Source organism: Tenrec ecaudatus, chromosome 4 (genome assembly GCF_050624435.1).
Source record: "Tenrec ecaudatus isolate mTenEca1 chromosome 4, mTenEca1.hap1, whole genome shotgun sequence".
NCBI lineage: Eukaryota > Metazoa > Chordata > Mammalia > Afrosoricida > Tenrecidae > Tenrec > Tenrec ecaudatus.
In genome coordinates this window covers 74725583-74747362 of record NC_134533.1, presented here as the reverse complement: position 1 = coordinate 74747362, position 21780 = coordinate 74725583, and the positions used below count along the sequence as shown (strand labels likewise).

Here is a 21780-nt window from a genome sequence, read left to right as displayed (position 1 = left end):
AGACAATGAGTGGCAAAGCTGAGGCTGGGACCGGGGCCTCCTGTTCCTAGTCCGGGCATTCTCATTACAGGCCTTTTGTCAATGGTCTACCACGAAACCTGCAGATCACATTAGACTCCTTCCTCATCCCTCATTAAAACCTGCCCTCGAGTCCTGAACTGCTTTCCCTAATGTGCTTTGCTCTAAGTCGGGCCTCCTTTTACAGGCACTGCTTCTGTCCGGAGCCAGGCTGCCAGCACCCCAAAGTGTATGCTGTCTCAAACCATGCACCCCTCAGTCCATCCTCACGCAGCTACTTTTCTAAAACCCAACTCTGATCATGCTTTAAGTCCATCGCCACTGGCCTCATGACTGTACTGACCTCCAGGTCTGGAACTGCCCCTGTTCTACCACTATCTGGAATTATCTATGCTTCCCACACTCACCATGACTGTTCACCTCTAGCGTTTGGGCCTGATCAGCCCTGAAATAAACTGAAGATTAGCTCCTAGGTTCTTAACCCCTCTCAGGACTCGGCCTCATTCTAGAACCTATCCGTGCCTCCCCTGGGTTTGATGCATTGCCTTTATGCTCCCATGGCCACCTATGCATTTTCAAACGGAGAATTCTCATGCATTGCAAGCTTGCAAATGTAAGAAAACCTCTGGTGGCGGGCAGTAGAAGTGAAAAAGGAAAGTGGCCCGGAGAAAAGAGACTGAAGGACCAGAGAGCACATTTCACTGCTGGCAGGACAGAGTTGCTGCTTTGGCTTGACCTCATTGGTCATTGTTGCTAAGTGTAGGCAAGAACCCTGGTGGGGTAGTTGGTTACTTTGTTGAGCTAACTGTGAGGTCAGCAGTTCAAACTCACCAGCCACTCTGATGAAGAAAGAGGAGGCTTTCTGCTCCAATATTTGCAGCCTCAGAAACCCCCAGGAGCAGTTCGATCCTGTCCTCTAGGTTTGCGATGAGTCGCAATGGACTCAGCAGGAACAAGTAGGCAAGTGTGCACATGCAACCTGGTGGGATCCGAGCTTCCAGTGTTTTCCAGAAATCTGCATTTTCACGTTTTAATCTTCGGGAGAGAAGGCAAATGTTAAAATCATTTTGAGAAGCAACCCCTATCTTCAGGAGGATTTGTGCCAGCCTTCAGTTTCTCCGTTGTTACCTTGTGGTCACAGGTCTAGTTCATCCAGCCAAGCTGCGAGTACCTCCTATCCTAATGCCTTTGTCTTGTCTCCAGCCCCACTCCTGGCATGTGGCCGTGACATCATCTCCTGTCAAAATGCCAAGGGGTGGAGTTTAGCCTGTCAATCAGGTCATAGCCAATGAGGCCTCTGTGTGAGCATGGCCTTTTCTGGAGGGTTTTGTCTTCCTCCCTGGAGGCGGGACACAGACTCACTCTGCTTGTCTTCCTTTTAACAAGCCACATGGAGACCCCTGATGGAACCAGAGCCCTGGAGCTGGAGGAGCCACATGGAGACTTAGTTGCTTGACCACCACTGCATCCACAAGACTTTCCACCCGCTGGCCTGTGATCTTCCTGCACTCAGCATCATTGCATGTGTTGCGTGAGTCTCAAGAGGAAATTGCACACTGATATGGAACAAATGGGCTAATACCGGACTATGGACTTGGTCTGGTTTGGACTGGGATGTTTTCTCAATATACAATCACTCTTTGATATAAAGCTCTCTATTACACACATAGGAGTGCCTCTGGATTTGTTTCTCTTGCCCACCCGGACTGACACATGACGTGTCCCGGCCAATGCAAGAATGAGTGAGGACTGGATTCTAGGGTGAACTCAGTGCCACCCTGTTCAAGACCTGTTGCCTATGAGTCAACTCCAACTCGGAGGCTCTGAAGGACATCGTAGAAGTGCCCGGCAGTGTTGTAGGCTGCAAGACTTCACAAAGCAGACCAGTGCATTGTTCGCCTCTGGAGTAGCTGGAGAGCTGAATGGTGGGCCTTTCTGTGAGCAGACTGGCACTTCTGCTCACGGCACCACCAGGCCTCCTCCCACTGGGAAGCACTGTTTGCTGGATTAATATTTGGCTTCGACGTAACTGACTTCAAACAATGATGGAGCAGAATGGTACACGCCAGCACTGGTCAGACTTCTTGTTTTCAAACCACACAGCTGGATGTTAAGTGGTCAGAGTGAGAGCTGTGCTTACCTACAAGCGCATAAGGACTCAAACGTTCCATAATTAAGTCACAGGACTAAGAGTGGTGTCGTGGTGGGAAAGTAGCCGCGTCTCTCCAGGTTCTCAACGTTTATAGCATGGGCCAGTTTCAGGGTCTATTTTATTATGAGGATCAACTAAAAATTTCCTAACTTCACTGCCAAGTGCTCTGTCTCGAAGAGGTGTGGATTAAGTTCTCTTTGATGTGGTGACAACTCACTTAGGAACAGTGATTACACCCACACCTAACGCACCACCCACTGGAGCTCTCTCCCATCACATCTGACACACGGAGACATGCAGAAATGGACTGTGTCAGCAGAGAGTGGATCTCGGTCACATAAACCGTACCCCCTTAGGGTGCACTGACCCACAGCCACCACCCTCACCCCCACCTGCCAATTCCTATCCCAGGTGCCAGACCTGTGGAGATCTTACTCCCATGGAGCAGGGTGGTCGCAGGTGGCAGAAAGCAATCAAAGTCGCATTTGGGGTTCTGCCAGCAAGTTCTTGTTGAGTGAACTTGGGGAAATCACGTCACATTGTATCAGCTTGCCTTTTCTTCCCAGACCACCCCTGAAGCTGCTGTCCAGTTGAATGGACTGACTTCTCTCAGGTCAGAAGCTCCAGTGGGCCAATCAAGTGGCCTGGGGTATCATGTGGAGCAAAAATCAGCCTTCTGGGCTGCTGCTTCAACAAGGGCAGCATGGGAGCAATTTTAGGTAGCCAGGATTATGACAAACAGCACGTGTCAGAAATGTCTAGTTGGAGAGTTGCCAAGGAAATGTTTGGTGAGTGGTGAGCATTTCAATCCTTCAGACGTAGTGAGATGTCGTCTAAGGGCCATGTCATTACTGCGGTCTTCCCTAATTTTCCGTCCTTTGTGCCCCAGTGAACCCGGTTATGATTCTTACTGCAGTGAATCCTTACTGTTTATGTTTCTGTCTTGTCCACAGAAGCCCTGGGAGGCAGGAACTATTCCCTGTTCATCCCCGTACCTTCAGGGCCCAGCAATAAGCAGCCCTTCGGCCTTTGTACATGGACATCAAGGAGGACTAGCAAACAGAGGAGAGAATGCGTAGATAGTTCTTCGGGCCCTACTAGCACTCTATAAATACACGAGATACTAAGTTGCTGCAGCATTAAGGGCCAGACATTGAAACAAGCTGGCTTGTACAGCAGCCCCATTAACAGACAATGACATAAGGACTTCAATTTATTAAGTCCTTGCTACATGCCAGGCAGGGTACTATGGCTTTGTACAAATGACCTCATTTAATATCTACCATGACCCCAGGTACTAATATTATCACTGTTAATAACTCAAAACTCACTGCAGCCGAGTTGATGCTGACTCATGGTGATCCTATAGGACAGAGTGGAATTGCCCCTGTGAGTTCTTGAGACTACCTCTTTCTGGGAGTAGAAAGTCCCATCTTTCTCCCAAGGAACGGCTCGAACTGCTGACCTTTCAGTTACCAGCCCAAAGCGTAACCACTGTGCCCACAGGACTCCTCCATTATCCCGATTAGTAAACAGAAAAGCGAAACTCTGGGCGATTCAACAAATGCCCAGCCAGCGAGTGGCCTAGAGCCGTGGTTCTGGGTGAAGGCTCTTTGGCACCAAAGACTCCACTCTTTACAGAAGGAGAAAGAAAAAGGTCATGCCGACATTAGTGTATTCCAAAGCTTCACAAAGGCCACCTGGGTACTACACAGGACATAGCTGGGCCAGAAGGAACCTTCAAAGGGCTTCCAGTCCAATTCCATCCTTTTACAGTGGAGGACTTGAGGCTCCTCCCATTGTGACCCCACGTCTGCTCCTGTGTTTCACTCAGGGTCCTGCTCACGTCATCCACCCAGAGAAAGACCTGTGGTTTTGTAGGTAAAACAGTTGGCCAACACTTGGCTTCCACCCGCCCCATAACACTTGAAAACATATCCGATTTGTTTGTCTACTTGTGTGTTTCAGGAGGGCAAACGTGATTGCTCTGCCTCGGGCGCAGCAGTGCCTGGCATATGAAGCGCACAATAAATATACTGGTTCAGTGGGTGGCTAAACATTCCAAAGCTTTCATTGCAGCGGACTTTTAAGGCATTACAGCTTTTCTCCAAAAAACAAAACAAAACAAATAATTTTTCTTCAGCCTTCAGGACAGAACGCTTCCTTTATTTTTACCATTTAGTTCCTTGTGCTTCCAGCCTAACACCACATTCATTATTAACTGTTATTATTAGTCATCATCTGTCTCCTCACCTGATGCCCAGCCACCCCAAGGACAGGGCTTTGCCTCAGCCGTGTGTGTATCCCCACGGCTGGTGTGGAGAGTGGTAAGAGAGACGGTCACAGGCTGCGTGGCTTAGTGCTTTATTCTCCTCTCGAGGCTCGGTCAGCAGGTGGAGTGGAACACGCCCCCCACCCTGACTCCCTGGGCAGCCAAGGCATTGTACTCCTTCACCGCCTGCTCCGTCTGCAGGGCTCGCACGTGGATGCCTTGCTTCTCCAGGTATTCCACAGTGGACGGGGGCACCTGGGAAAGAGTTTCCGAAAGTGAGGAGGCTAATCGGGGAAGCCCTACCCCACTCCTGCCCCAGGCCCTTTTCTCCTGCCAGGAGATGGCTTAGACCATGACAGCAGTCATTCTTCAGTCACCCAGCATGCCACCCACTCACAATGGGGCAGAGCGCCCTGAGGAATGAAGAATGCCAGGAAGCTGATCGAGTGTCATCCACGCATAAAGCTCCAGTGGAAGGGGAAAGGCAGGGCTGCTGGAGGCAGGCAGCCTTCCAGTCCAGACTGCAGCACGACCTTGGGTAAGTGAGGTCAGTTCTCTGAGCCTCCGCTGCCAGGGCTGTCTGTCTCTTAGGGAGGATCATACCCAGCTCACAGGGCTGCTAAGGGAACTCAGTGAGCTAAGACTTATACCAGGTCTAGCCTGGTAAAGGGCCGTAGGGGACATTAAATAGTACAAACTGGGCAGCCTGTGTTTACATTCTAACTTCGCCACCACCTTAGGCCAGTTATTTAAAGTCTTAAGCCTCTACTTCCTTACCTGTACATTGTGGATAGAAATACATCCCAGGTTGCTGGGGGGATGAAATGAACGCAGGCAGGTAGACTCCAGGGCATGTGTCTTCTCAGAAGGGCCTTGAGTGACCACTCAAAAAAACCACTCCGCTCCGGTCATGGGTCACCATTTAACTACCTTTGCGGATATATCAATATCTGAAATGATGGCCTCCTTTTTTTTTTTTTTATCTATGAAGAGATGAGCCCTCTTTGTCTCACTTGTCTCCATGTCCAAGTGCTGAGAACAGTGTCTGATCTTTAGAAGTTGCTCCTTAAAGGTTTTTGTGAATGAATTAACATAGGGGCTCCTCCATCGGGGGCAGCTATTCCTGCATAGTATCTCCTCAACTCTGGCTTGTCCATGATATTTTCTTCTAAGAAGTTTTAAATTAGCTTCCTGTGATGTATGTCCTCACCTGTGATTAGGGGGCTTGCATGTCCCCAGAGCCTGGGCAAGCATTAAAGATATCGCTCTCCCTCCAATGTGGACCACCAAGCAGGGCTGAGGGCACACTACCTGTGGGACGCCTAGTCTGTGGACTGTGTCGCTGTAAGTTGAGGTCCCTTTAAGACCACATGAATGAAGTTTATATCTCCAGAGCTGAGGACTGACAGTTGGTAACCTGGCTGACAGTTGGTGACCTGCCTTGCTGTTTGCTGCCTGTGCTGGGATAGCCTAGCTCTTTCTACAGAGGACTACCTGACGGCCCTCAAGACTTGAAGGACTGCCAGTGTCTCACAACTCTCTCACGAGAGTGAGTCTCACTGAGCCATTTGTACTGCTTTATAATTTAACTGTTCATTTCTTGTATTATATCAATCTGTTTATAATTTAACTGTTCATTTCTTGTGTTATATATCTATCTTTATAAATATATATATATAATTTTTTAAAAAGAAGTTTTAAATTAGACTGCATCCTCAGAAAGAGGTATAAAAGGTCCTGGTATTACTGGTTTGTATTTTGAAAGATTTTATAACAACAAAAGCTTTTCAGATAGAAATTATTTTAATGGCAAAATAATTAGTTAAAACTAAAATATATAAATAAATAAAGGGCATCTTTATCAGTAGGGAACTGGATTTTTGGCTAGCTATACAAAAAAGGGGCACTGGTGGCATAGTGGGTCACACATAGAGCTGCTAACCACAAGGTCGGTGGTTCAAACCACCAGCCACTCTGTGATAGAACGATGAGGCTAGCTGTTCCTGTGAAGATTACAGTCTTGGAAACTCACAGGGCACCTCTACTCTGTCGTATAGAGTCATTATGAGTTAGAACTGACTTGATGGCAGTGAGCTTTTGAGATAGTAAGGGAAGAATACAGCAGATCTCTATATACTTATGTGGTAGTTACATCATCTGTTGTCAATTTGAGACTTAAGAGGGAATAGGTGGAGTTTAGCCTGTTAATCAGGTCGCAGCTTGATGACCTCATTTGAAGGTGTTATGGAGATTAAGATCTTGCAGGAGGAGGGATACATGCTCACTCCCTGACAGACATTACTGGCAATGAGCCTGATGGAGCTACACCAATGCAGCCAGAGCCCTAGAAGTTGGAGGAGCCACGTGGAGACCCCTGCCAGCACTGATACGCTTCTATGGTAAGGTGACCAGATTTTAACATTGGTAAAGTGGGACACCATTGATAAAACTCATATCCTGGCAAAATAACCACATGGCAGCTGAAAACTGTACACCCTAGCTTGTCATGTATTCTTTCCAAAAATCAGGACTTTTAAAAAATGCCGAGGGACACGGGACACATTGTTAAAAAGCAAGACTGTCCCGCCAAAAGTGGGATGGCTGATCACCTTATTCTGTGGCCACTGAATCCAAATTACTTTCTACCCATTGGCCTGTGATCTTCCTGCATTCGGCATTATTGCATGGGTGTGTGAGTCTAAAGAGGAATTTATGGACTAGTATTGGATATATGAACTAATATTGAACTTATGGACCTGATCTGGACTGGGATGGATGTTTTCTTAATATAAAATTGCTCTTTTATAGAAAACTCTTTCTTATAAACACATGAGGGTCTATGAATTTTGTTTCTCTAGTCTACCCAGACTAACGTAACTTATGTAGAAGATTGCCCATAATATAATAAGTAAAAATCGTACAGAATATGACCACCTTATGTAAAAAGGTATATGCATGCATATATATGTGCGTACCTATTTGCTGATGGCTGCAAGGAGAACTGGAGCAGAATATACAAGATGTGGAGACCAGGGGAGGGGAAGTTCTACATTTCCGCACTGTTAGGCATCTTACAAATGAGCATATTTTATTTTATTAATTAAAAAGCTCTATTTTTCCCTGAAAGTAGGGTGCGGAGACCTAGAACTTGATTATACTTAAGAAAAGAAAAAGTACTATAAAATTAAAACCCTACAAGTACAGCTGATGATAGGCCCTGAGAAATGAGCCCTCCAGACTGGAGATATTGCTGAGCCACAGAATGACTCCCCCCTCCCCCTGCTCCAGGTTCCCCAGAGAGAGGAGAACCGAGCTCTGAGGAGGCACAGGAGTGTGCAGCCAGGATTCTATTCTGGGTGACCCCTGGGGCTGAGCACACTGAGAGGCAGGACATGGAGAGGTGGATACCTGCGAAGGCCATGCATCTATGGAAAGGTCTAAGAGCGCATCAGCTGTCATGAGAACGCTGTGCACACGGACACCTACCTTCAAGGCCTCACTCATCCCTCGGCCAATCACAAGAGTCTGCACTCCCTTCTTGGCAACTTCTTCCACATCGGCAGGCTGCACCCCAGGAGAATGCTGCATGTGGAGAGAACACACACCAGGGACCTGTCAGCGTTTCTTGGCCACAGGCATTCTTGTGAAATTCATTCAAGAAAGAGTTACTGAGGTTTATTCTGTGGCAAGCATTGTTCGGGGCCTTGGGAATGTCAGAGAAGACACAGAGCTGCTCTTAGAGAGTTCCAAGTGTAATGTCAGGTATAAAAAATGAGTAATACAGAACTGTAACCATTTTACAGGTGCTGTGAGAGGTAGGCTCAAGGTTTTGTCAGAGTACAGAGAAAGTCACCAGATTCAGACCTGGGGGGTGGGTGGGGGAGGGCCGGGGCGGAGCAGGGAGGGATGGGTGTTGGGAAAGCATCCAGAGGAGCTGGCATTTAAACAAAGACCTAAAAAGCCCTCAAGAAGAACGGAATTCCTGAACCTTTCATTGTGCTCATTTGGAACTTGTACATGAATCAAGAGGCAGTTGTGTGAACTGAACAAGGGAATCCTGCCTGGTTTGAAATCAGGAAAGGCGTGTGTCAGGGCTGTATCCTCTCACCACACTTGTTCCATCTCGATGCTGAGCAAATCCTCAGAGGAGCTGGGTTATACGAAGAAGAGTGCAGCACCAGGGCTGGAGGAAGGCTTGTTAACAACCTGTGATATGCAGATGACGCCACCATGTTTGCTGAAAGTGAGGAGGACTTGATCCTGATGAAGATCAAGGATTGTGGCCTTCAGTGTGGATTAGAACTCACTATGAGGAAGACCCAAATCCTCACAACTGGACTAATAGGTAACATGATAAACGGGGAAAAGGTTGAGGTTGTCAAGGATTTTGTCTCCCTTGGAACCATATTCAATGCTCATGGAAGCAGCAGTCATGAGATCAAAAGCCATATTACAGTAGGTGAATCTGCTGCACAAGACCTCTTTAGAGTATTGAAAAGCAAGGATGTTACGTTGAGGACTAAGAGGCACCTGATGCAAGCCATGGCATCTCCATTGCACTATACATGCATGTGAAAGTTGGAGACTGAGTAAGGAAGACTGCAGAGGAATAGATGCATTCTAACTGTGGTGCTGGAGGAGAACATTCCAAGTGCCATGGCTGCTAAAAGGACAAACCAATCTATTGGAAAAGTAAGGCAGAGTGCTCCTCAGAGGCAAGGATGGCAAGATTCCGTCTTACGTACTCTGGACATATTTTCAGGAGAGATCAGTCCCTGGAGAAGGACATCATGCTTGGTGAAGTGGAAGGGCCCCCATCGAAATGGACTGACACGGTGCCTGCATCAATGGCCTCAGGCATGGGGACAGTTGTGAGGACGGCGCAGAACTGAGCAGTGTTTCATTCTGTTGTGCTTAGGGTCACTATGGATCAGAGCTGACTTGATGGCACCTAACAACAACAAGCCCTGGGGGCTCACGGGCGATAAGATAAGCTGCTACCCAAAAGAATGTTAAGCTCTTATTAGCCTCCTTTTGTGAATCCTGGATCAATTATATATTATTATTGTTATTTCATATCTTGTACTATCCGTTGTCTCCCTTCACCCACCTTTCTGTTATTCATCCCCCTGGGGTGGGGCTATATATCCAACCTCTCGTTTGGTTCCACCTTTCTCCCCTTCCCCGTCTCCCTACTTTTATGATATCGCTGCTCCCACGACTGTTCCTGAGGTGTTTATCTGTCCTGTACCAATGTGTGCACTCCGGTCTAGCTGGATCTGTAAGGTAGAACTGGGTCATGGTAGTGGGGGGGAAGAAGCATCCAGGAACTAGAAGAGTGATGAGTGTTTCCACTGGTGCTCTACCGTACCCTGGTTGAATTGTCCCTTCCTTGTGACCCTTCTGTGGAGGATGTCCAATTGTCTACAGATGGACTTTGAGTCTCCACTCCAACCTCCCCACCACTTTTTCACATCGACATTACTGTTTGTTTTGGATCTTTAGATAACTGATCCTGTTGATACCTCATGATCACAAAGGCTTGTGTGTTTTTTTCCATGTGGGCTTATTTGCTTCCCAAGAGATGTCTCTTTAAAGTAGAGTTGGCTGTAATGATGTGGATGAAGCAAAGCTTCATATGCTGATGGGGCAGGACTCGAAATGAGAGGAAACAGCTACAAATATCCATTGTGAGATGAATTGACACAGTGGTTATAACAACGGGCTCAAACATAACATTCTTTGTAATCCCATCAAACAACTTTTTTCCTGAGGAGTCTTGGCAAGAGATGGTGAAGAAGATGTTGACAAGAACATATGATTCCATTGTGAGTGATTGTTAACAGGGTTAATTGTAATTTTAAAAACTTGGAACTCCAACCATGTGGTTGGCCAGTTTTCCATACTGCTGGGTTTAAAATGAGCCATCTCAGAAGCAGGATGGGGGATTTCACTATCGCCAAGAAAGAAAAGCCAAAAGTAGGGCGATCCTGAGATCCCTGTACATGGAATCTCCTCAATCTAGGGACAGAAAGCTGAGACACCAGAGAAACAGCAGCAAGAGGACCAAGAACCAGAAAATGAGACAGAGTGGTGGGATTCCTAGCCCATAGAATGAGTAAGGCTACCATTAGGCAGAAGAATTTGTGGAGTGGGGTGCCTTGAGCCACTTAATTGGGGGTTTGCTGATCCATTGGGCTAGAACCAGGCATGTTTAGGCAGAGGCTTATGGTGGAGTGGGGTGCCCTGTAGACATTTATCAGGAGACCTAAAAGATCAGGGCAGAGGCCAAAGGAGCCAAATGTCTAAGAGGCCTTGGACCAGAGAGAGGCCTGACGAAAAAACTGTGTTTTGAGCATTTCTGATCCTCAACTGTAACCTGTTAACTTCTGTAATAGACCTCATAATCGTGAGTATGGACTGTGAGTTCTCTGTGGCCATTCCAGTGCGTTATGAAGTCCAGCTGAGAGGCAGAGAGTGCTCTGGGAGGGGCCGCTGGAGTCAGAATTGCTAAAGGAGGAAAGAGGATGGAAGCCGATTTGACCTCTGCCTCTCAGGAATTGGTTTTGGGCTGAAGAGCTTAACTCTCTTTCATGCAAGTGAGGTCAGGTGAGATGCTGCTGCTTACATGCACAGACCCCAAAACAATCGAGTTACTCCTTCTTCCCTTCCCTTTCTCTCATTTCTGGTTGCCGTCACATTTTTTTTTGTTTTTCTTTTCTGTTTATAAACCTTTTAATAGTGGTCTCCTAGGAAATTTGTCCTTTTGTGATTGACTTGTTGCATTCACCATAATGTTCTCCAAATTCATCCAAGTTATGAGATGTTTTGTGTGATCACTGTTAGTTTATTGCTGCATAGCGGTCCATTGTGTGTATGCACGAGTTTGTTTATCCATCTTATTCAAGGACAGACACACTTGCTCCCATCTGTTTGCCGTTCTGACGATTGCTGCGATGGATATGGGTGTTTGGTGAGCATATGTCGATTTGTGCACAGCTCCTATTTCTTTCAGATCTATTTGAAAGGGCTTCAGAATTTTTGTGGGGTAAAAATAGGTGAAAACGTTGAGTTGTAATCCATACTGAAATCATCAGTAGGTAATTTAAGTGCTCTTGGCAAGCAAGGTGGTGCTGTCTGCATATCTCAGGTTGTTCATAAGTCTTCCTCCAATTCTGAAGCCAATGGCCCCACACACTCCAGCGTGGCAGATTAGCTGCTCAGCATACAGGTGGAACAGGTATGGTGAAAGGATCTAACCCGAACGCATACCTTTCCGGATTTTAAACCATACGGAATCAAATGACTACCTGTTGGTCTGTTTACAAGTTATATGTGAGCATAATTAAGTGTTCTAGAGCTCACATTTTTCACAATTTTATCAAGGTTTGTTATGATTCCAATTATCAAATGCTTTTGCATAGTCAATAACACAAGTAAACACCTTTCTGATAGTTTCTGCTTTCAGCCAATCAGCATCCATCTGACATTGCAGTTATACCCCTTACTCCATGTCCTCGTAGAATCTGTCTGGAATTTCTAGCAGCTGTCTGTCTATATACGGCTGCACCAATTGTAAAGTTAACTAAAAAAAAGTTATCTTCAGCAAAATTTTGCTTGGATATAATATGAATGGTATTATTTGAAAATTTTTGCATTCTGCTGGGTCACCTTTCTTTGGAATGGGCACAGAAATGGATCTATTTCTTGTAAGCTGGCCATGGAGCTGTTTTCCAAACTTTTTATCATACACTTGTGAATTCTTCCAACACGACATCCACATTTTTGTTGTTGTTGTTAACATTTCAGTTGGTATTTTGAAAATTCCGGTACTGTTGTTTTATGCTAATGTCTGCAGTACATTTTGGACTTCTCAGCACCATCAGATCTTGACAGTGTTTGTTGACATGAATGAATGTTGACCAGTTCTCTTTTTTTGTACAGTGACTGTGTATTCCTTCTATCTTCTTGACGCATCCTGCATCATTCAGTATTTTGCTCATAGAATCCTTCAATGTCACAACTTGAAGCTTGAACTTCATTTTTTTTGTTTTTCAGTTCTTACACCTCGTATATGCTGAGTGTGTTTTTCCCTTTAGTTTTTTAACTCCGGGTCTCAGCACATTTAATTACACTGCTTTACTTTGTCTTCTTGAGCCATCTTTTGAAATCTCTCTTCAGCAGTTTCACTTCATCATTTGCTTTGGCTACTGCTTACAGTTTTATTAGCATATAACTCACACATCATACTGTTCACTGGTTTATATTTAAGAATTATGCATTCATCATCATAACCAATATCAGAACATTCTCTTCTTCCTTGTATTATTTTAATTCCCCCACCCCCTCGCCTCCTCTGCTATAACCCTAAGAAACTATCACTCATAGGAGAGGTTGGAGCTCCCTTGTGGGTTTCTGAGACTTTCTCCAGAGGAGGATGGTGGTTTTGAACTGCCGATCTTGTGGTTAGCAGCTCCATGCATTATCACTATGCCACCAGGATTCCTAGAGTGGCCATCAGTGGGTACTAAGTATTTCTCGTCAAATAGTTGGATAATAATAATGCCTATATGAGGGGCCAATTGCTTGGAATTTTTCTTTGTATATTTGAATACACAGGGATATTCAAAGTAAATATATTTGTAGTGATATTCAAGTCCTATTTGGGAAATTGAGGTGTATATCTTCATAAAGTTAAGATAGTCAACTCCAAAATCTATTTGACTGCTGATACAATGAAAAATCCATGAATTAAAAAGTAAAAGAAACTGGGGGAATCGACCACAATGATCTACATATAATCCCCCCTTTCCAGGGGGATGAACAACAGAAAAGTGGGTGAAGGGAGCCAGCAGATGATGTAAGATATGGAAATATTAACAATTTATAATTTGTCAAGGGTTCATGAGGGAGGGAGGCTTGGGGAGGGAGGGGGAAAATGAGGAGCTGATATCAAGGGATCAAGTAGAAAAAAAATGTTTTGAAAATGATGATGGGAAGAAAAAAAGAAAATGATGGCAACAAATGTACAAATGTGCTTGACACAATGGATGCATGTATGGATTGTGATAAGAGCTGTAAGAGCCCCCTAAAAGTGATTTAATAAAAACAAAAGAAAATCAAAAAGAAATTATTACTCTCGTTACTGTCTCTCTAAATTTATATATTTCACAAAAAGAAAATCATGTAAAAAAAGATCCTAACAAAATCTCCATCCGAAAGACAGCAGAAAATAATAAAAACTGAAACTAATTAAAAATGAGTCAAAGGGCAGCAGCCATCTATCAGGGGAGCAAAAAAGCCCACATGGAAGAAGCACACCGGCCTGTGTGATCACGAGGTTTTGAAAGAATCAGGTATTAGGCACCAGAAGACCCAAAACAATCATATCAATACAAACAAGGGGTTCAGAGTGGAGACCCAAAACCCATCTGTAGGCAATTGGACATTGCTTCACAGAATGGTCATAAGGAAGGGACGAGTGAGCCAGAGTGCAGTATAGCACCTATGAAACACACATTCCTCTAGTTCTTTAATGCTTCCTCCCACCAGTATCATGATGCCAGTTCTACCTTACAAACTCAGCTAGACCAGAGTATGTACCCTAGAACAGATAAGAGCTCTCAACACATGGAACCCAGGACAGATAAACCCCTCAGGAATAGTCATGGGAGTAGCGATACCATGAGAGTAGGGGGAAGATAGGGGAAGAAGAGGGAAAAAGGGGGAACTGATCTCAATGATCAACATGGAACACCCCCCCCGTCCCAAAGGGGGAATGAACAACAGAAATATTGGTAAGGGAGACAGCAGACAGCATAAGATATGAAAATAATAATTTATAGCTTATCAAGGGTTCACAAAGAGGGGAGCATAGAAGGGGAGGGAAAAAAGAAGAGCTGATAACAAGGACTCAAGTAGAAAGAAAATGTTTTAGAAATGATGATGACAACATATGTACAAGTGTGCTTGATATAATTGATGTATGGATTGTTATAAAAGCTGTTAAGAGCCCCCAATAAAATTTATTTTTAAAAATTAGTCAAAAGGTAGAATGTTGAATTTTTACATAGCTGTAGCCTACTTTCAATGCATGATGTCTGAGAAGACTATTCACATATAGACTATTCACATGGAGCAAGGTAATACAATGGAGGTGTAATCCTTTTGTTTTTGTAATTCGTTTTATTAGGGCTCATACAACTCTTATCACAATCCACACATACATCAATTGTGTAAAGCACATCTGTACATTCATTGCCCTCATCATTCTCAAAACATTTGCTCTCCACCTAAGCCCCTGCCATCAGCTAGTTTGTCCCCCTCCTTCCCCACCCCTCCCTCATGAACCCTTGATAATTTATAAATTATTTTGTCATATCTTGCTCTGTCCCAATGTATCCCTTCACCCACTTTTCTGTTGTTCATTCCCCAGGGAGGAGGTTATATGTAGATCCTTGTAATTGGTTCCCTCTTTCCAACCTACCCTCCCTCCACACTCCAGTATCGCCATTCACACAACTGGTCCTGAAGGGATCATCCACCCTGAACTCCCTGTGTTTCCAGTTCCTATCTGTACCAGTGTACATCCCCTGGTCTAGCCAGATTTATAAGGTAGAACTGGGATCATGATACTGGTGGAGGAGCAGGAGGAAGGAAGCATTTAGGAACTAGAGGAAAGTTGTATGTTTAATCATTGCTACATTGCACCCTGACTGGCTCGTCTCCTCCCTGAGATCCTTCTGTAAGGGGATGTTCAGTGGCCTACAAATGGGCTTTGGGTCTCCACTCCGCACTAGCCCCCCCTTCACAATGATATGATTTTTTTGTTCTTTGATGGCTGATAACTGATCCCGTCGATACCACGTGATCACACAGGCTGATGTGATTTTTCCATGTGGGCTTTGTTGCTTCTGAGCTAGATGGCCACTTCTTTACCTTCAAGCCCTTAAGTCCCCAGACGCTATATATTTTGATAGCCAGGCACCATCAGCTTTGTTCACGACATTTGCTTATTCACCCATTTGTCTTCAGCGATCATATCAGGAAGGTGAGCACACAATGATATGAATTTTTTGTTCTTTGATACCTGATAATTGATCCCTTCGGCACCTCGTGATCACACAGGCAGGTGTGCTTCTTCCATGTGGGCTTTGTTGCTTTTGAACTAATGGCTGCTTGTTTACCTTGAAGTCTTTAAGACCCCAGACACTGTATCTTTTGATAGCCGGGCACCATCAGCTTTCTTCACCACATTTGCTTATGCACCCACTTTGTCTTCAGCGATTGTGTTGTGAAGGTGAGCATCATAGAATGCCAATTTAATAGAAGGAAGTATTATTACATTGAGGGAGTATTTGAGTGGAGCCCCAATGTCCACCTGCTACCATAATACTAAACCTATAAATATATGCACACAGATCTATTTCCTCATCCTCATATATAAATATGTTCATGCCTTTATTTAGAACTGTATAAATACCCTTTGCCTCCTTGCTCTGTCCTCTATTTCCTTTGACTTTCCTCTTGTCCCACAACTATGCTCAGTCTTCATTTGGGTTTCAGTAATTCCTCTTGGTTACATTACCCTTTATCATGCCCTACCAGGCCTCCTACACCCTCCTCACCACCAATTTATATCACTTGTTATTCCCTTGTCCCTGAGTTTGTTAACACCACTACCTTTCCCCCCACCTCCCCCTCTCCCATTTCCTCCCGGAACTGTTGGTCCCGTTGTTTTCTCCTCCAGATTGTTCATCCAGCCTATCTTATTTAGACAGACTTGCGGAGATAATAACATGCACAAAAACAAGACAGAGCAAAACTAGACAACAATATATAACAAAACTACAACAACAAACCAATGACAAAAAACAAAACACATCAAGAAAGAAAAGCTTGTAGTTAGTTCAAGGACTGTTTCCTGGCCCTTAGGAGTGTTTTCCAGTCCAGTCTGTTGGGGCACTAAGCCCTAGCCCCAAAGTCCACCTTTGGCATTCCCTGGGGACCTCGCTGTTCCGTTTGCTTGGTGTTCTGTTGCACCCCCTTAGTGTTTTGCCTCGATGTGGCGGGGTCAGATTGGGTGCAATTCCCACACTGTGTCTCCAGTGTTGTCCCCTGTAGGGCTATGGGTCAGTGAGAGACGCCATGTCTCATAGTGGGGCCAGCTATGTGGTCCTCTCTGTGGACTGGCTGCTCTGAGTGGGAATATCATCCTCTAGGCCTGGTGGGCCAGGATGTGTTCCACTCTCTCCTCCTCCCCCTTCATCAGCTCCCGTGTGCTCTGATCAGATATGTCCTTCTTCCGGAGCTGCAGATTCAGTGCATCCTCTGAAATAAATTCTTTAAATAAAATTTTAAAAAATAGTTTTATTAGGGGTTCATACAACTCTTATCATAATCCATACATACATTAATTGTGTAAACCACATTTGTACATTCATTGTTCTCATCATTCTCAAAAAACATTTGCTCTCCACTTAAGCCCCTGGCATCAGGTCCTCATTATTTCCCCTCCCTTCCCGTTACTCCCCCCTCCCTCATGAACCCTTGATAATTTATAAATTATTATTTTGTCATATCTTGCACTGTCCAACGCCTCCCTTCCCCCACTTTTCTGTTGTCCGTCCCTCAGGGAGGAGGTCACATGTAGATCCTTGTAATCGGTCCCCCTTTCCAACCCACCCTCCTTCTATCCTCCCAGTATAGCCGCTCACACCACTGGTCCTGAAGGGATCATCCACCCTGGATTCCCTGTGTTTCCAGTTCCTATCTGTACCAGTGTACATCCTCTGGTCTAGCCAGACTTGCAAGGTAGAATTTGGATCATCATAGTGGGGGGTGGGGGGTGGCAGGGCAGAGGAAGCATTTAGGAACTAGAGGACAGTTGTATTTTTCATCGTTGCTGCATCGCACCCTGACTGACTGGTCTCCTCCCTGAGACCCTTCTGTAAGGGGATATCCAGTAGCCTACAAATGGGCTTTGGGTCTTCATGAAATAAATTCTTCTGCGGGGAGGGATAGGCGTCCACATAGTTGGAATTGGGGTTGGCCCCTTAGACCTCTCCGCTGGTTTCCTACTCCACCCTGGCATGTTGCATTCACATCTTGGAGCACTAGGTTGAAGTCTGGTCCCTCTTTCCCTGTGGAGATATAAACAATACCCTCCCCTTGGGTGGGTTAGAGCCCCGTGGCCCACTACCCATTTCTGTTTTTTTTTTTTCCCTCTCCCCACCTCCTTTTTAGTTGGCTACCATGTGTATCCCTGGATTTGGTCTGGTCCCTGACATACTACTTGGTTCTCACCCCAGGAATGTTTGTATATAGTAGCTTTTTCCCTATGCCTCTTTTGTATTTTTTTTAAAGCTTACCTCAGTAGACTCATGTTGTACTTGTCCTTTTGTGCTTGGCTTACTTCGCTTAGCATGTTTTCCTCCAGTTCTTCCCATGCAGTGATGTGCTTCATACATTCATCACTGCTTTTTAGCGATGTGTAGTACTCCATTGTATATATGCATAACAGCTTTTTAATCCACTCATCAGTTGATGGAAATTTGGGTTGTTTCCAACTCCTTGTAATTGTGAACTGTGCCACAACGAACATACGAGCACAGATGTCTGGCTTTGGTTTGTTTCTTGCCTCTTCTGGGTATATGGGAGGTGTAATCCTTATAGGGCGGTGTAAACGGATTTTGGGCTTTCACCCTCATAGCCTTCTGTAAACAGGTGTTCAGATTTTAAACGTTAATACCACTCCCACCTTTAATCACAGGTTTTTATTATTAATAATCCTTTGATCACATTTAGCTGGCACTCATTTAGAGGGAGGCTTGTTTTAAGACAAGCTTTTAACACTCCAGATGCTAGTTGGGCATCATGTAATTTCTTTACCACACTTTGAGATAGCACCCATATCTTCAGTGATTACTTCATGAAGGTGAGTACTGAACAGGGTCACATCATAAGAACTAATTGTTTTTATATTAGGGCTTAAAATTAAGTGCAAGCTCAAAGTCCTTCCATATACCAATGGCTTATATGTATTTCTGCTCCACTTTAGAGGCAGCATCATCAGTTTCTTCAGAAATCATATAAGTCATCTCAATGGGACATTTGATTATTTTAGTAATAATCATCACTCTAACCAATGGTATAGAATTTAAAATACAATTGAGAAAAATATATAGCTATCTAGGAAAGCTTTTTAGACTAAAATACATGGAATGTTCACTTATACAGATTAAAAACCTAAGTGACTATACACTGTTTTAAAAACATGAGGGTTGGGCACAAATCAAACATTTTAATAATGTGCTTTGGCTACTCTTCTTCAAAAGCAAGTTCAGAGCCCCTTCTAACATCCACATTGGTCTTTCCTTTATCTTTTCAACAACTTTTTGCTTTTTTCATGTGTGTTCTTGATTTCATCCTACAACTCATCTGGTCATTAGTCTTCCATGCATCAAACCTCTTTTTGAGATGATCCCTAAATTAAGGAGCTATATCGTACATCCTCATGTATAAGCTGAATTTTTATTTTTGTTTATTTTTTTGTCTTAAGCTGAATTTTTAAAGCACATTTTTAATGCAGTTTTTGTGGTAAAATTAGGTGCCATAGCGGATATTCAGGTCTGTTTATACTGGAGTATACTCGGTATGCTCAAACTTACATTTTGGCTCTTGTTTTAATTTTCTTCAGTTTCAATCTTTTCTTTTTTTATTTTAATCATTTTATTGCGAGCTCGTACAACTCTTTTCACAATCCATACATCTATCCATGTGTCAAGCACATTTTTACATTTGTTGCCATCATCATTTTCAATTAGCAATAATCGTGCCTCGGATAAACCTCACTGGCTACGATATTGCCACTGCGCAAAGCTTGCCATCATCATTTTCAAGACATTTTCATTCTACTTGAGCCCTTGGTACCAGGTCCTCATTTTTAAAAAAATCGTTTTATTAGGGGCTTATACAACTCTTATCACAATCCATGCATACATGAATTGTGTAAAGCACATTTGTACATTCATTGCCTTCGTAATTCTCAAACATCTGCTCTCCACCTAAGCCCCTGGCACCAGGTCCTCATTTTTCCCCTCCCTCTCTACTCCCCTCTCCCTCATGAACCCTTGATAATTTATAAGTTATTATTTTGTCATATCTTGCACTTTCCGTTGTCTGCCTTCACCCACTTTTCTGTTGCCAATCCCATGGGAGGGGGTTATATGTAGATCATTGTGATTGGTTCCCCCTTTCTCTCCCCACCTTCCCCTTACCCTCCTGGTATGGCTAGTCTCATTGTTGGTCCTGAGGGATTTATCTATCCTGGATTCCCTGGGTTTCTAGCTCTTATCTGTACCCATGTACATGCTCTGGTCTAGTCGGATTTATAAGGTAGAACTGGGGTCATGATAGGTAGTGGGGAGGAAGCATTAAAGAACTAGGGGAAAGTTGTATGTTTCATTGGTGCTATACTGTACCCTGACTGGTTCATCTCCTCCCCATGACCATTCTGTAAGAGGATGTCCAATTGCCTATAGCTGGGCTTTGGGTCTCTACTCTGCACTCCCCCCTCATTCACAATGATATGAGTTTTTGTTCTTGGTCTTTGATGTCTGATACCTGATCCTATTGACACCTCATGATCACACAGGTAGGTGTGCTTCTTCTGTGTGAACTTTGTTGCTTCTCAGCTACATGACTAGTTTCAATCTTTTCACTCCGAACTTGTATAAGGATAAGTTGATGGTATGTCCCAGAGTTGGCTCCTGGCCTCCTTTTATGACTGATATTGAGTTTTTCTATTGTCTGTTCCCACACATATAGTCCACTTGATTCCTGTGTATTCCATCTGGCAAAGTCCAAGTAAGTTGTTGATGCTGTAGAAAAAGGTAGTTGCGATGAAGCTACTGTTCTCGTAATTTTTATGGTGTGATTTCCAGCTTAATTTATGTCATTAAGGCCATATTTCCCAAGTACGGATCCTTCCTCTTTTTTTCTACATTTTGTACTCCCATCACCAGTTATTAGCAGTGCATATTGCTTGCATGTTTGATTGATTTTAGTCTGAAGAAGTTGGTAACATTCTTCAATTTCTTTATCACCGACGTTAGTGGTTGGTAACTTTGAGCAATGTTATATTAACGATTCTTCCTTATATGCATATACCATATATACTCAAGTATAAGCTGAGTTTTTTCAGCACATTAAAAAAATCATTTTATTGGGGGTTTGTACAACTCTTATCACAATCCATACATTCATCCATTGTGTCAAGCATATTTGTATATTTGTTTCCCTCATCATTCTCAAAACATTTGCTTTCTACTTGAGCTCTTGGTATCAGCTCATTTTACCCCTCCCTTCCCTCTCCCCCTCCCCATAAACCCTTGATAATTTATAAATTATTATTATTTTCTCATATCTTACAGCATCCGACATCTCCCTTCACCTACTTCTCCACTGTCCGTCCCCCAGGGAAGAGATTATATGTAGATCCTTGTAATCTGTTCCCCCTTTCTCTCTCACCTTCCCTCCACCCTCCCAGTATCACCACTCTCAACACTGGTCCTGAGGGGTTCATCTGTCCTGGGTTCCCTCTGTTTCCAGTTCCTATCTGTACCAGTGTACACCCTCCGGTCCAGACAGATTTGTAAGGTTGAATTGGGATCATGAGAGTGGTGGGGAGGAAGCATTTAAGAACTAGAGGAAAGTTGTATGTTTCATCATTGCTACCCTGCACCCTGACTGGCTCGTCTCCTCCAGATGGCCCGTCTGCAAGGGGAAGTCCAATTTCCCACAGATGGGCCCTGGGTCCCCACTCCCCGCATTCACAATGCTATGATTTTTTGTTTTTTGGTCTTTGATGCCTGATACCTGATCCCTTCAATGCCTTGTGATTTCAGCACATTTTTCATGTTTTTTTTTGTGGTAAAATTAAGTGCCTTGGATGACAGTTGGGTTGGCTTATACTCGAGTATATACATTAGATATAATCATATCAGAGTATTGTACCAAAAGATACACCTTGAAATGTTCTTTTTGACCACAAATGATAATATTCTTCTTAAGTTGGTCACTCCTGGTATAATAACTCATATGAGTATCTAAGTCAAAATGGTCCTAACCAGCCCATTTCAGCTCACTAATGCCTAGGATGTAGATTTTTATGTGTCCCATTACATTTTGATGATTTCATATTTCATACTTCTTATAAGCATATAAGTGTTATCATATCAGAATATAGTACCAAAAGATAGATCTTGAAATGTTCTTTTTGAAATGACCCAAATGTCCAGCAAGTGAATGCACAGATGTTATGATCCAAAAGACTATT

General features: G+C 44.0%; 1 protein-coding gene and 1 pseudogene across 2 annotated transcripts in view; both read right to left on the bottom strand.

The window, feature by feature from the left end:
- Positions 1 to 4301: 4301 nt before the first annotated feature.
- AAMDC (adipogenesis associated Mth938 domain containing) overlaps positions 4302 to 21780 on the bottom strand; it is a 43871-nt gene continuing 26392 nt past the window's right edge. Inside the window, exons 3-4 of one of the 2 annotated variants that reach the window (XM_075546339.1) lie at positions 7929 to 8024; positions 4302 to 4697 (exon numbers count right to left, since the gene is read on the bottom strand). In XM_075546339.1, the coding sequence (XP_075402454.1) occupies positions 4557 to 4697; positions 7929 to 8024 (237 nt within the window). In that variant the 3' untranslated portion in view covers positions 4302 to 4556. The remainder of the gene's footprint in view (positions 4698 to 7928; positions 8025 to 21780) is intronic. The other variant, XM_075546340.1, reaches the window with a different exon arrangement.
- On the bottom strand, positions 19250 to 19324 carry LOC142447426 (U4 spliceosomal RNA; annotated as a pseudogene).